The sequence below is a fragment of the Rhagoletis pomonella genome, unplaced genomic scaffold, assembly GCF_013731165.1.
Source record: "Rhagoletis pomonella isolate Grant_MI unplaced genomic scaffold, Rhpom_1.0 Rhpom_scaffold_00008, whole genome shotgun sequence".
Taxonomy (NCBI): Eukaryota; Metazoa; Arthropoda; class Insecta; order Diptera; family Tephritidae; genus Rhagoletis; species Rhagoletis pomonella.
The window spans coordinates 13,550,330-13,563,711 of NW_023458562.1; the positions used below are offsets into that span (position 1 = coordinate 13,550,330).

At 33.1% G+C, this 13,382-nt stretch overlaps 1 protein-coding gene across 4 annotated transcripts in view; it reads right to left on the reverse strand.

The window, feature by feature from the left end:
• Positions 1-1,340: 1,340 nt before the first annotated feature.
• LOC118744218 (KNR4/SMI1 homolog) overlaps positions 1,341-13,382 on the reverse strand; it is an 83,314-nt gene continuing 71,272 nt past the window's right edge. For 2 of the 4 annotated variants that reach the window (XM_036477082.1, XM_036477085.1), the window contains 4 exons: positions 4,345-4,527; positions 4,048-4,238; positions 2,166-2,375; positions 1,341-2,106 (listed from right to left, as the gene is read on the reverse strand). In XM_036477082.1, the coding sequence (XP_036332975.1) occupies positions 2,020-2,106; positions 2,166-2,375; positions 4,048-4,238; positions 4,345-4,527 (671 nt within the window). In that variant the 3' untranslated portion in view covers positions 1,341-2,019. Of the gene's footprint in view, positions 2,107-2,165; positions 2,376-4,047; positions 4,239-4,344; positions 4,528-7,231; positions 7,378-13,382 lie in introns of those variants that run through there. The other 2 variants (XM_036477084.1, XM_036477083.1) reach the window with 2 other exon arrangements.

Consider the following 13,382-nt stretch of genomic DNA (forward strand, 5'->3'; position numbering starts at 1 on the left):
ATTCATCATGGAAGTTTTAGTAAAAGAATATCTTTTTTTTTTGGTTTTCGAGTTTTATTATTTTTTTTGTTTGCAATTTTCATGTTTACAAATTTGTTTTTTTTTTTATATCGCTTTACATTTAAAATATACGTTTGCTTTAATATCATTTTCAGTTTCTTTAATTTTATGTTGCTTTTTTTATTTTTTTTTTTTTTTTAGTTTTACAAAAGAAATTCGTAAATTTATATTGTACAAAATAAATTACATACTAGCAGAATAATAGAAAACGGAAGAATGAATGAAGTATGAAAATTAATTGTTTGTATGTAACTATCATAGCGGAGAACGGTTAGTAAGCGCGACTGTGTGAGCAAACCTATTGCTACATTGCAGTGTTGATTTTTTTTTTAAGTTTAAATACATATTTTTCTAGGATACACGCCTTAGCAAATTTTAATAACATAATTTTCTTTTCATGTAGTGGAAAATAATTATATTAAAAATTCATAAATTTAAATGAAAAAACGTTGACTTTCACTTATTAAAAAAAAAAAAATAGGGACCGCGGCTGATAATATAATCTAAATTTAATATTTTTCAGAAAAAATCTTTTTCAGCTTGAAACAAGTATGTATAACCTGTTTTTAATTTTACAATCTTGATAAAAAATAATAATTTTGATTCAAAATTTATTTAAAAAAATTATAAAAACAAATTAAATTTAAAAAGAAAATTTAGGACATGAAAATTAACAAAGTACTCCCAAGAAAAATTTAAAAAATGTACATTTGTTGTACAGAAGGGGAAAATATTTTCATTAAAAATTCATATAAATGAAAATATGTTGACTTTCACTTATTGAAAATAAAAATCCGAAAAAAAACAAAAAATTGTTTTGCGTTTAGTACATTGAATGTATGGATTAAACCCCTAACAAATTCTTTAAATGACTCTAAATTCATAAGATTCGACTGAATTTTAAATTTAACATTTTTCATAATTGTTCTTTTCAGCTTGGAGTAAATATTTGTATGTATGTTTTTTAATTTTTAAATAAAAAAAATTGACAGGAAAAAATTTTTTGTTTTGAATAAAAAGAACTTTGTAAAAATAATTCATTTCTTAAACCAAATTTACAATAAAAAAATTTTATTTTGATAAAAAATATTCGAAAAAAGTTTAGGTTTAAAAACAATTTTAATTACAAAAGAAAGATTAATTAACATTTTAATCTTTTCTGCATTCATTATGATTATCTAAAATAGTTTTCTTCACTTTTTATAGTTTTACTCAACCTACACGCATAAATTTTCAAAAATATTAATATCTTTGCTTTTGGACATCCAAAATTTATATAGTTTTTTTTTTTAATTTTATTTATATAGCCTTAGAATCGCTAATGACAGCAGTGCTTGTTGTTTGTGTTTACATTTTTTGATTTTACAGAATTTATATATTTAAATATATATTACATACTTTGTTTTTGTAAATATTTGTTTACTATAATTCAACACATTTCTCTCTCGCGGTAAGTATATTTTTAAAAAGCATTTCGGAAAAAGAGTTTTCTGCTTAACGATCACACCTGAAGAATGTAGTTTTTTCTGCTTGCAAGCTTTTAGTTTACCTAAGGTTCCCCAGCGCTCTAAATGAGCTTTTTTATCTGCTCCTGCAATTTTCTGAATATTTTCAAATTAATATATATATTTTTTTTATATGTATTTTGCGTTCAACATTTTTTTTTTATATCTATGATGGCTTGTAATGAGTTTGATTTCTTCTTTTCCGACAAGTGCATAGGCTGTAGTTGCAAGTGTTTGCTCATGTTGTTGCTAATTTAATAAATTTTTTTAATTTTTTTCGCACTGCCTACTTTAAAACTGACTCTGTATTACAAATTACATAACTAAACTTCTAACGCTTTCGTGTTTACTTCTTCATTCCGTGCAATCTTCTTTTCTTCCTTTCATTCTTTCTTCCTTACTTCCTCTCCTTTTTCTTCCTGTAAATTCTCAAAACAATTTAACTGTTCTCTGCTTACTTGCCGAGGTGCAGTTTACCGAGTAGATTGGCTGCCTGATTGCCGGCAGATTCTTGAGCAGTTGCGGCGCCATCGTGGATGGTCTAAAAGTAAGAGACATTTTTTAAGAAAATCTGAAAATTCTAAAGTAAACTGCTTATACCTTTTCCAAGTCCTCACGCTTATGACTGACAAATTGATTGGCTTCGTTCATCTTCTGGTCGACCGTTTGGCTAGTCTGCTTAACGACACCGTCAATAGCTTGTTCCGCTTCCTTCATTTTCGTATCGACTGTCTGTTCGGCGGCCTTTACGCTCTTGTTGATCGCATCGTTGGCGGCCTTCTTGGTTTGATCGACGGCATTGGCCGCGGCCTGGTAGAAAAAAATGTGGATGAATTCAAAACTGAAAACTATTTCTTCCTTGTCTTCAATGCAAATTCTCATTTTGACTTTGTATTATTTGGGTAAAATTTTATGACACTTATTAGTACTTTAGTATTTTTCAAAATTGATTCACAAAATTTAGCGGGTTTTCAAATAAGCTTTCCCGCTTTGGAATATTTTAAATAATACGCTCCGTTTGGGCAATTTTGTTTTTAACATTTTAAAAAAATATAAAAAATTTTACGTTCACTAAAAAATGCTCTGAAATATCATTATTCGCAAAAAAAATTTTAAAAAAAATTAAAAGCCTAGACTAAAGAATATATACAAAAATTTACTACACTCTTGCTACTTGTTAGTAGTTTTATATAAAAAAAATTAAAACGTGCAAAGGCAACATTTCAAATCAAATGGACTTTAGTCCCTTTTTTAATTTTTAGTACACTTTCAGTTCTGCTTTTTTGGTATTCTTATTAAAAGATTTAATAGGGTTTTTTTTAACTAAAACCAAATTTTACCAAAATTTATATAGAGTGGAATATTTGTAATCAATAAGCACAATAATTTTCAAATGGCTCAAACTATTACTTCAGCTTCTTCAAGTTTTTTTAATACAAAAGTTAAATAATTTTGAGTTTCGGTCTATAAAAATAGTTAAAACCCATTTGGCAAAATCATTGTTAAATAAAAAGCATTCGGAAAGCAAAATTTTCGTTTGCAGAAAAAATGTGTTCTAAAATTTTAGTTCAAAATATGTGTAAAATTTTTCGTCACAAGCCTTTAAAACCTTAACTTCCATATTGCAAAATTGTGTTTGTTGCCAAATTTAAAAGAGTTAATTACCAAAAAATTTGGCTCTCAATTTTCATAAAACTATTTTTTTGACTTAAAAACATGCAAAACATGTGTTAAAAAATTAGTGGAGAAATTTTTGATATAAAAATTTTGTACCAAAACATTGAATAGGTTCCTAAAAATTTACAAAAAATTTTGCTTCAAATATTTTCAGGAACGTAAAGTTTTACATCTTAAAAATTGTTGCCAAAAATTTTCAAAGAATTTAGTTAATGAAGACCGCAAATTTTTGAATTAAATATTTTTTTGTATTTATTTTAGATCAAAAGTTATGTAAAAAAATTGTTTGATATGTTTTTTTGCTGAGTGAATTTAGTTCAAAAAATTTTTTGCAAATTTTAGGCTGCACTCGAAAGTTTCCAAAAAATTTTGCTGAGAGCTTTTAGTGCATAGCTTTCAGAGAGTAAACTTCTTTTGAAACAACAACTGTTTGCCAAAAATATTGTACTAAAAATTTAGTACACGAAAATGTACTAAAATTTTTGTTAAACGGTTTTAGTGGATAAACCTTAAGGCGTAAAATTGTTGGTTTGAAAAATTTTTATTTTTGATAAAAGTTTAGTATAGAAAAAAAAATTGCATATTTGTTTCCAAAAATATTGCACCCAAAATTTTGTGCAAAAAATGTACAAAGAGTATAGATCATAAGCTTCAAAAATTTGTACTAAAAATTGAGTACAGAAAAAAATCTCTAACAAGTTTGGCCCATTTCTATAAAAAAATTGTTTCTTATAGATATGTATACTCCTCCAGTTTTTTAGCTCCCCTATTCTGAGTTATCGATTATAATCAACGCTGCCCTCACCTTCTGTGATGCTTCGGCTACATTGGCGGCCACTTGCTTGGCATTTGCAGCTGCAGCGTTCGCCTGTTGCACGGTGCTATCGATGGCTTGCTTAGAGTGATCAACAGCGGCTTGAGCCTGGCTCACACCAGAATTCACAGCCTGGCCGGCTTTTTGGGCTTCAGCAGCTGCCAACTCGGCGGCTTCCTTGGCTGTAAAGAAAACGTATAGTGTATGAGCAAGAGTACGCAACTATGAATTGATTATGCCAGAATAAATTTCAAAATATTGTTTTGGATACTAGTAATTTAAATTTACCTGCACCAGCTGCCAAATTTTCCGCCTCACTCTTGGTCTGCTGCACCGATTGTCCTACGGCCTTGGCTTGCTCTTCGGCCATTTTAGCGGCATTGTCAGCCTTCTCTTTGGCCAGCTTCTCAACATCTTCCTTCTTGCGGCTGAAGAGGTTGGCGGTCTTGTCGCCCAAGCTTTTGAGGGAGGCTAAAAAGTCAGAAAAAAAACAAAAGTTAATTTTGAAGGAACATTTTTATTACAATTTCTAAATGTGTGCATGTACTATATTGCATAGAAACGAAGAAATTTAATTAAGTATTCTAAGCTATCTAGGAACTCTATGGAGCACATTCATATTTACTATAGCTTTTTGGAAAATATATTTGTGTGTACTAAAAGTGTGCTAAAAAATTTAAGATGGACGTGCTTTAAAGCTTTGTCTTCACAATTGAAAATACACATGTTATGAATTCTTTCGAAGCATGCATAAATATTGGCACTTTAATTGAAGTAACAAGGAAATAAAAATTATTTATAACTACACTAAATTGTGTACTAAAAGCATAAAAATATTTAAACTCGAAAAGTCTAGGGCAATATGTTTGAAGTTTTGTTTAGCGGAGTTATTAAAAAAAAGTCAGCTGTTTACATGTGTTAACCTTAAAAAACCACAGCTTCAAAATTTTTTCATAAGAATTGTACGAAAAACTATTGAAAATGCTGTGAAACTCTGGGATGCGGTTCCATAAAATACTAAAACCTAAAAATATAAATCTGTACTAAATATTGCATACTAAAAATTTTACTGAATAAAGTTTTTTCTAAAAATTTGCTACACTTAAAAATCTAAACTTTTCTTCCTAAGCCAGTAACAAAAGTTTAGCACTAAACCTTCGGAAGTGAAAGGAAAGGAAAAAATTTACACCGAAGACTTGGTACTAGAAAATTTAATGCAAAAATATGTTTATTTAAATTTATGAGAATTTGTGCATTAAAAATTTTGTTCTAAAATTTTTTAATTTATTAAAAAAATGTGTGCTTAAAAATTTGCACTACAGTTAAGTACCTAAAGCTTGGGTCCCAAAAGACAGTACCAAAAGTTTTGTTCTAAACCTTTGGTACTAAAAACTGAGGAACAAAAATTTAGTACTAATTGATTAAATGCAAAAATATTTTGGTTTGAATAAAAACAAAAATTTACTAAAAATTTTGTTTTAAAAATACTAAATTTATTATAAATGTATGCTTAAAATTTTTCACTGCACCTAAACTTTGAGTCCCAAAAACCACTACTAGAAACGTAGTACAAAATCTTTAGTAGGTAACAAACAAACAAAAAAATTTCACCGAAAATTTACTACTAACCATATAAAATAATTAATTTAAACGCTGAAGATATGAAATCTTTCGTACTAGAAATTTTGTTCTAAAAATTTTGAATGTACTAAAAAATTTGTAATATATGTTTTAGACTACACTTGATTGCCCAAACTTTTAGACGCAAAAGCCTGTTCTAAAAGCTTAGAATTTAACTTTTAGTATTGGAGGCTGGGTGATGGAAAATGTAGGCTGGCAATTTAGTACTAAAAAGTTTTATAAAAAAAAAATGTATATTAAAATTTGACGCTGATACTGAAAATTTTTTCCAAAAAAAAAAACTTCTAAAAAGGAAGAAGCTACTAGAAAAATGTCTAGAAAAAAATGTTAACTTGGTTAAAAAAAAATTACACTGAAAATTTAGTGCTACAGAACGCTGCCCATAAATTTTGTTTTAGTACCATAAACCCAGGATGACTATGCAAATGTTGTGGAGACTAATATCAGACAGATATTAAAACGGACTACTCCTAACTCAAGCTGGACACATTTGCAAAGAAGGTAGTCTACAGTTTCCTGTTTGTTTTTGTACTTCAGTATCTACAGAATTCACTGTAGGCGATGTTCGGCCTTCTGCCGCGTGTAATAGTCGGCCGATGCCAAGCTCAGCAAATTCAGTCTGGGTTTTTCGAGTAAATTAAAAGTTCTTTTAGGGTTGCATAACGCCAACAGCAGGCATTCAAAGATGGCTTACTTTGTCAGACTCGGCCAAAATCCCTTAGGCAGTTAAAGTACCAACCAATAAGAGGAAGAACAAGATTCAGAAAAGGGTTACATTTTGGAGCCATGACATGATGATTCTAGGCGGAGGTATCAAATTCTCGACGTATGGCGGCCGCTGTGGTGTAGTGGTTAGCAAGCAGTGCGCACTACTATTCCGAAGAGCTAGGGCACCCTAATATAAGATCAGACGTACGGCTACTGTATATACAAGATATCTAGAGTAAAACTTTTTGGCTAAGGCCCCACATTTTCCCGAAAAGGCACTCACAAGAGTAAAAGGCAAAATTTTACTCTTTAACCTAGTATGTCTATTAGATATTTGTTCGTTTTTATAATCGTTGAATTTTTCTATTCAAATTTAGTCCTTCAAAGCTGAGACCTTATTCCTGGCCGTTAAAAGTATTAGTTCTTGCTTTTCTGGGTCAACTTTAAGAACACCTTAGTCAGCCCATCGGCTGAGTTTTCCTAGAGTTCTGTCCATAATGCCGCATTTTTCGTAGTTGTTTTCTTTGCAACTTTGAATGAGTAGCACAATGTCATACACATTTTTTTTTCTTTTAATTTGATTTCGAATTTCATGCTTTTTAAACGGAGTTTTTTTTGTACTGCTTATCGTATTAAGCTAACAGCCGGTTTCGCCAGTAATTTAAATGGAAAATGATTTTTAGTTTTCTGTCCATTTCCACATAAAATTCAAAATATTAAAATTATTTTTCACTTAAATTGCTTTGGAGAAACCGCCTGTAAGAATTTTTTTTTTATTTTATTCTTTTCAACATTCCTCAGCAAACACTATCTTGATTTTTATTACCCGTGCAACCGCTGAATGCCATTTTTTACAACTCCTTATTTCTCACTACACTAAATGGAAAAAATGAGTCACTCTCCAATATAAACCGAATATGTACACACAAAATATTCCTTGAACGTCCTCAGTGAGTGAACCACCTTCGATTGCTGTTAAACGCGAACTAAATCGGCGCTTTCTAACTTGATTTGCCACAACAATGGTGAAAAAAGGCGAAACTTGATTCTAAATGCTTACTTATATATATATAGTGTGTATATCTGTATGTACTAAATTTAAATGCTATATATACCTAGCTGTTGTGGCTTCAATGCATAAATACATAGGTGAAGCGTAGTTAAATTACAAGTTTTTGTTAATTTTTTTTTACTACTATTTTTTCCTAGTTTAATTCGTGCATTTATTATTATGCGCTTTTTTCAATTTTGTTTTTATACATTTTTTGAAACGCCAATTTAGCGCGCCAATGAGACAGGCCAAGCGGCGAATGCGCTGGAGCATGAGAGATTGAACTAATTAGTAAAGAAATGTGGCTACACAGGCACACCTAACGTACCTACATAAATAAGTGTATACATTAGACCGTACTAGAAAATAAAGAAATCTATTTTTTTTTGTCCTGTCACGTGTTACATTTTTAGTCATATCTTGTGATACACTGATGTTCCTGACTCGAAATTACAATCGCGTTTGTTCCAAACTTCAGTAACCAAGTACCTTGTTGTAGTACTTATCTCTCAGTTGATATCACCCTTGGGTACCATCCTAATGCCAATAAATTAAAGCTCGCTCAAAGCTCATTAAACTTTTGCTAACGAAGTATTTCGTTTATTCAAGTAGAGCTATTCTAAAAAGAAACTGCCGTTTTTTTCGTTTGCTTGTAGGGTGAACGCCCTAATCTGCCTAGAGGTGAAGGAGACAGGTTTTTGATTGGGTGAATTATTAGCTGTCATCTGATGCTCAGAAGCTGTGAAAAATTGGAGTTTTAGAATAATTTGTAAACTAATTAAAAAAATTCTAACTAGAAACTACGAAGCGACATTTATTAAAACCGACTTGTATTCAGACTACTAAATAAAAAAAATATTTTTTTTAAAACAACCAGAAAAAAGCAAAACTTTTTTTGGATTTGGCTTAGTATTTTGATCGGTATACAAAAATTTTCACGAAATAATTACAAAACACAAATTACAAACAAGTTATACTATATATATATGAAGTTGATATATATGTATATGTAGACTATTTTGTTGCTGTCACTTTTTTTGTAAAATTTAATTTTTTTGCTGATGTGATTTGTATTTCAAATCCGTTTAAACAGCTTGACTAACGATCATAATAATGCACAACTTACCTATTATAAGATATATGAAATTTTATCATTTTATCTTCTAAATATTATTTTTTTGTTTTTTTTTTGTTCACAAATTTAACAAAAATTAAAAAAATTAAAATAAATAAAAACGACATCAAAATGTGTTCATTAATCCTTAACGTTCATTCTTACAATGCAGATTTAACAGATATTTTGCAGAAAAAAACAATTAACTCTCAAAATTAAAATGCATTAAAATTTATGATTGTGTTTAAACTAAAGCACTTCATTATCGGTTTTAAATTGGTTTACAACTAAGAAACAAGCATACGTCAGAAGCCGATAACATAAATACTTAAATTTAGGCATAGTCTTTAAACATAAAGTGAGCCTTAAAATTAAAGGATACTTCAGAAAACGGCTCTTAGACGATAAACAATATCGTTAAAATTAAACTGAAGCATTAACGATGCCATTCGGGCAAACTTACGAGTCTCCTAGGGGAGGATGTATACAGTCGTACGATTATCAAAGAACAATGGATTCTTGAATCGAGACCGTAATGGGGCTAAATAACACCGGGGATGGAGTGTTTTGTGCCCGCTTTAATGGTAAGAGCTGACAGCCTAGTTGATAAAAAGTATGATGTGTTGTTTTCCCTGTTTTAGTCATGGCAGAGCAGACCGCTTTGCACCTCATATAGGTACATTCCACTTTCACCACTACGGAAGACGGTAGGATTACCAATCGTTTCCTGCAAGATCTTATTAAGGGAACATTGCCTTCAAGCAGCGGGTACCAGATAGAAACGCACTGAAATCTGCAATACAACGAAGCTTTTGTAGTCGAAATTGAATATAAGAAGATCGAGCGAAATTCTCACTTTCAATAAAGTCAGTCGCAATGACTACAGCAGGAGCTTCCACGACGAAGAAGAAATTGAATCAATCAGGCACTTACTCTGCGATTACCCTGCACTATGTAGGAAAAGCCAGAAACTCCTAGGTATAGAGTTTTTAGCTGACCTAAGTGCAACTGCTAAGTTTGGAATACAGCAATTTCTAAGGTTGAAGACTCCCCGAACTGGTTTTAGAAGTATGGGTTTTAGATCCTTGTTGTATCGCTGTGCTGACTTCCTTTAAGTCTAGCAGCCACTTCAACCCTAGTTCGGGTAGTCGCACAAGACGGAGCAGCATCGCCAGCATAGATGGAAGTATTCGGAGCAGCGGTAATGCTACAACGACAAGATTCACTAGTACTAAGCTGCCGTGTACGAAAGTCTACTATTAGAATATAATGATGGTGGTGGTAAGAGCTGAAAAATGTAAAATAAGAGCTCTTATTCTGACCTAAAAATGTATATCCTGCTGCATCCGATATACGCTCGATCACTCTACAAACTGGACAGAAAATTATTAGCTCTGGCTTTTAACAATTTTCAAAGATGTGTAGGCCTTAACTACGCTCGTTTGTCATATGTATGTCCAGTGAAACTAGTTTTCGTCCAAAATCAGAAAGGCGATAACACATCTAAGTTAATTTATATAGCATTTATCGTGCAATCGACTCAACTTATTTATAGGCTATATCCTATTAAAGCTTAGTAGTTTACGCCACAATTAAGGCGAGTCTGTCGCCGTATTCATCGGTAGTAGGGCGATCATTCCAAGGTATCCATAACTCTTTGAAATAAAGTTGATATTGACTGGGCTAATAACGGGTGATTTTTTTGAGGTTAGGATTTTCATGCATTAGTATTTGACAGATCACGTGGGATTTCAGACATGGTGTCAAAGAGAAAGATGCTCAGTATGCTTTGAAATTTCATCATGAATAGACTTACTAACGAGCAACGCTTGCAAATCATTGAATTTTATTACCAAAATCAGTGTTCGGTTCGAAATGTGTTTCGCGCTTTACGTCCGATTTATGGTCTACATAATCGACCAAGTGAGCAAACAATTAATGCGATTGTGACCAAGTTTCGCACTCAGTTTACTTTATTGGACATTAAACCAACCACACGAATGCGTACAGTGCGTACAGAAGAGAATATTGCGTCTGTTTCTGAGAGTGTTGCTGAAGACCGTGAAATGTCGATTCGTCGCCGTTCGCAGCAATTGGGTTTGTGTTATTCGACCACATGGAAGATTTTACGCAAAGATCTTGGTGTAAAACCGTATAAAATACAGCTCGTGCAAGAACTGAAGCCGAACGATCTGCCACAACGTCGAATTTTCAGTGAATGGGCCCTAGAAAAGTTGGCAGAAAATCCGCTTTTTTATCGACAAATTTTGTTCAGCGATGAGGCTCATTTCTGGTTGAATGGCTTCGTAAATAAGCAAAATTGCCGCATTTGGAGTGAAGAGCAACCAGAAGCCGTTCAAGAACTGCCCATGCATCCCGAAAAATGCACTGTTTGGTGTGGTTTGTACGCTGGTGGAATCATTGGACCGTATTTTTTTCAAAGATGCTGTTGGACGCAACGTTACGGTGAATGGCGATCGCTATCGTTCGATGCTAACAAACTTTTTGTTGCCAAAAAATGGAAGAACTGAACTTGGTTGACATGTGGTTTCAACAAGATGGCGCTACATGCCACACAGCTCGCGATTCTATGGCCATTTTGAGGGAAAACTTCGGAGAACAATTCATCTCAAGAAATGGACCGGTAAGTTGGCCACCAAGATCATGCGATTTGACGCCTTTAGACTATTTTTTGTGGGGCTACGTCAAGTCTAAAGTCTACAGAAATAAGCCAGCAACTATTCCAGCTTTGGAAGACAACATTTCCGAAGAAATTCGGGCTATTCCGGCCGAAATGCTCGAAAAAGTTGCCCAAAATTGGACTTTCCGAATGGACCACCTAAGACGCAGCCGCGGTCAACATTTAAATGAAATTATCTTCAAAAAGTAAATGTCATGGACCAATCTAACGTTTCAAATAAAGAACCGATGAGATTTTGCAAATTTTATGCGTTTTTTTTAAAAAAAAAGTTATCAAGCTCTTAAAAAATCACCCGTTAGAAGTCAGCTTCCTACTTCCACTCTTTTCTCAAGGTTAAAATAAAAGCTACCAAATAAGTATCGAAGAGTGGCTCCACAGCAGTGATGCTCATAGAGAGCTTTTACTCATCCGCGCCCATATAAAAGTTAGCTAAAACACAATGCCGGCGAACTCACCAAAGCGAAATTCGCACTGTCAAAATTCGAACACCCAGGCAAGCATATGAATGCCCGGCAGCATTTCGTGACGATAGATTTATATCTCGTTGGGGATTTTTTGAGCACCACTGCTCTTCAGCATACTTGGGAGCTTTACAGGCACGCGTGCTAAGCTTTTGCTCTCTGTACAAATTTTGTCGGGTGGGTACAAAATAAAAGCTCTCTCTACTGCATCACTGCTCTACAGTAGTGATGACAACAAGAGTTCATCTGTATTAGTCATGACCAAAATATATGACGCGTAAGTTTTATAACGCCTTCGATAAATTTTATATGGACTGGTGGCGAGTATAAGCTTTATCTGCTCTGTTTACATCACAGTTGGCCACTTCATAGGCACGCGTGCAGAAGCTTTCAAAAGCTCTATGTACAATTTGTACACAGGCAGGCACAAAATGAAAGCTTTCACTGGCCAACTCTGGGTTACATCGATCACAACCAAAACATATATGTTTCAATCATTTTGGCACGCACAAATTAGAATCTCCCTCTGATCGTCACTTTCAATGTTAAAATAAAAGTTGGTAGCTGAGTATAATCTATAAAAGCTTTTCCAGCCTGCCCTTTGGTTAACGTCTATAGCAGTAATGACCACAGAGGACTCTCTGTCTATATTAGTCGTGACCAAGGTTTCTGTACGTTACAATCATTTGGGAACACACAAATTGGGATCTCTATCTGATCGTAACTGATAAAAAATAGTGTTGACCAGGGAGAGCTTATATTCGTTAAGCAAGTCTGAAATAGGAAGAGTTTATTCCAAATTTCAATAAGGATATGAATACTGCAGAAATGTCGAAAATTGTCAATGCATTTCGCTTTGGTAATTTCTCAAAATCATTGCTGTGGAATGGAGAAAATACATTTCCAAATGAGGTCACTGCAACTTTCCAAACTCAAGTGGTACTAAGACTCCTTTACTGCTTCCCAATTGTGAGCTTTTTAGAAGTCATAAATGATTTCTAAATGACTTGTAGTCAGAGAAATATCCCGAGCTTTTGGTAATATTTAAGATTTGGAAGCAAAATTTCCGTGCCTATACACTTTCCTCAAACGTTTTCTCTTTCCATTTTGGCTAGTTTCAAAACTCGACTGAATTTGCTCAAGATTCCCAAGAACAACTGCACTATCTAATTCAAGCGTGGGCCCATAAATCACTCCTCCCAGAGCAATACATCAAATTCACAGGCGAAAATTTGTCACAGCTAACCAATTCCTCAAAAGATAGAAAAAGTTCAGTAGAAATGCACAAACGAATCATATCAGCACTCGCGCTCTATAAACGCACCAAAGCGGAAGCTCAACTCATCAACGCCCATTTACTTGAACGCCTACTTATATTCATTAACAGCTTTGATTGTTGCAAATTCAATTGACGCGCAAACACAAATTCCACAAACCACACATAAAGACATATGTAGATGCATACAAAGCTTTCTTAAGGCGGTAGGCATACATTTGGTTGGTGAAAAGTAAAAGAATTAAAAAGAAAAAAACTCGCTAGTTAATCACATCTCCGCGCTGAGTAAATGGCAGAGAGAGGCAAAAGAAAAAGGAATTCGAACATAAAAATTGCAATTGCGTCGCATTTTTGCATCGGTCGTTGGCTAAAAA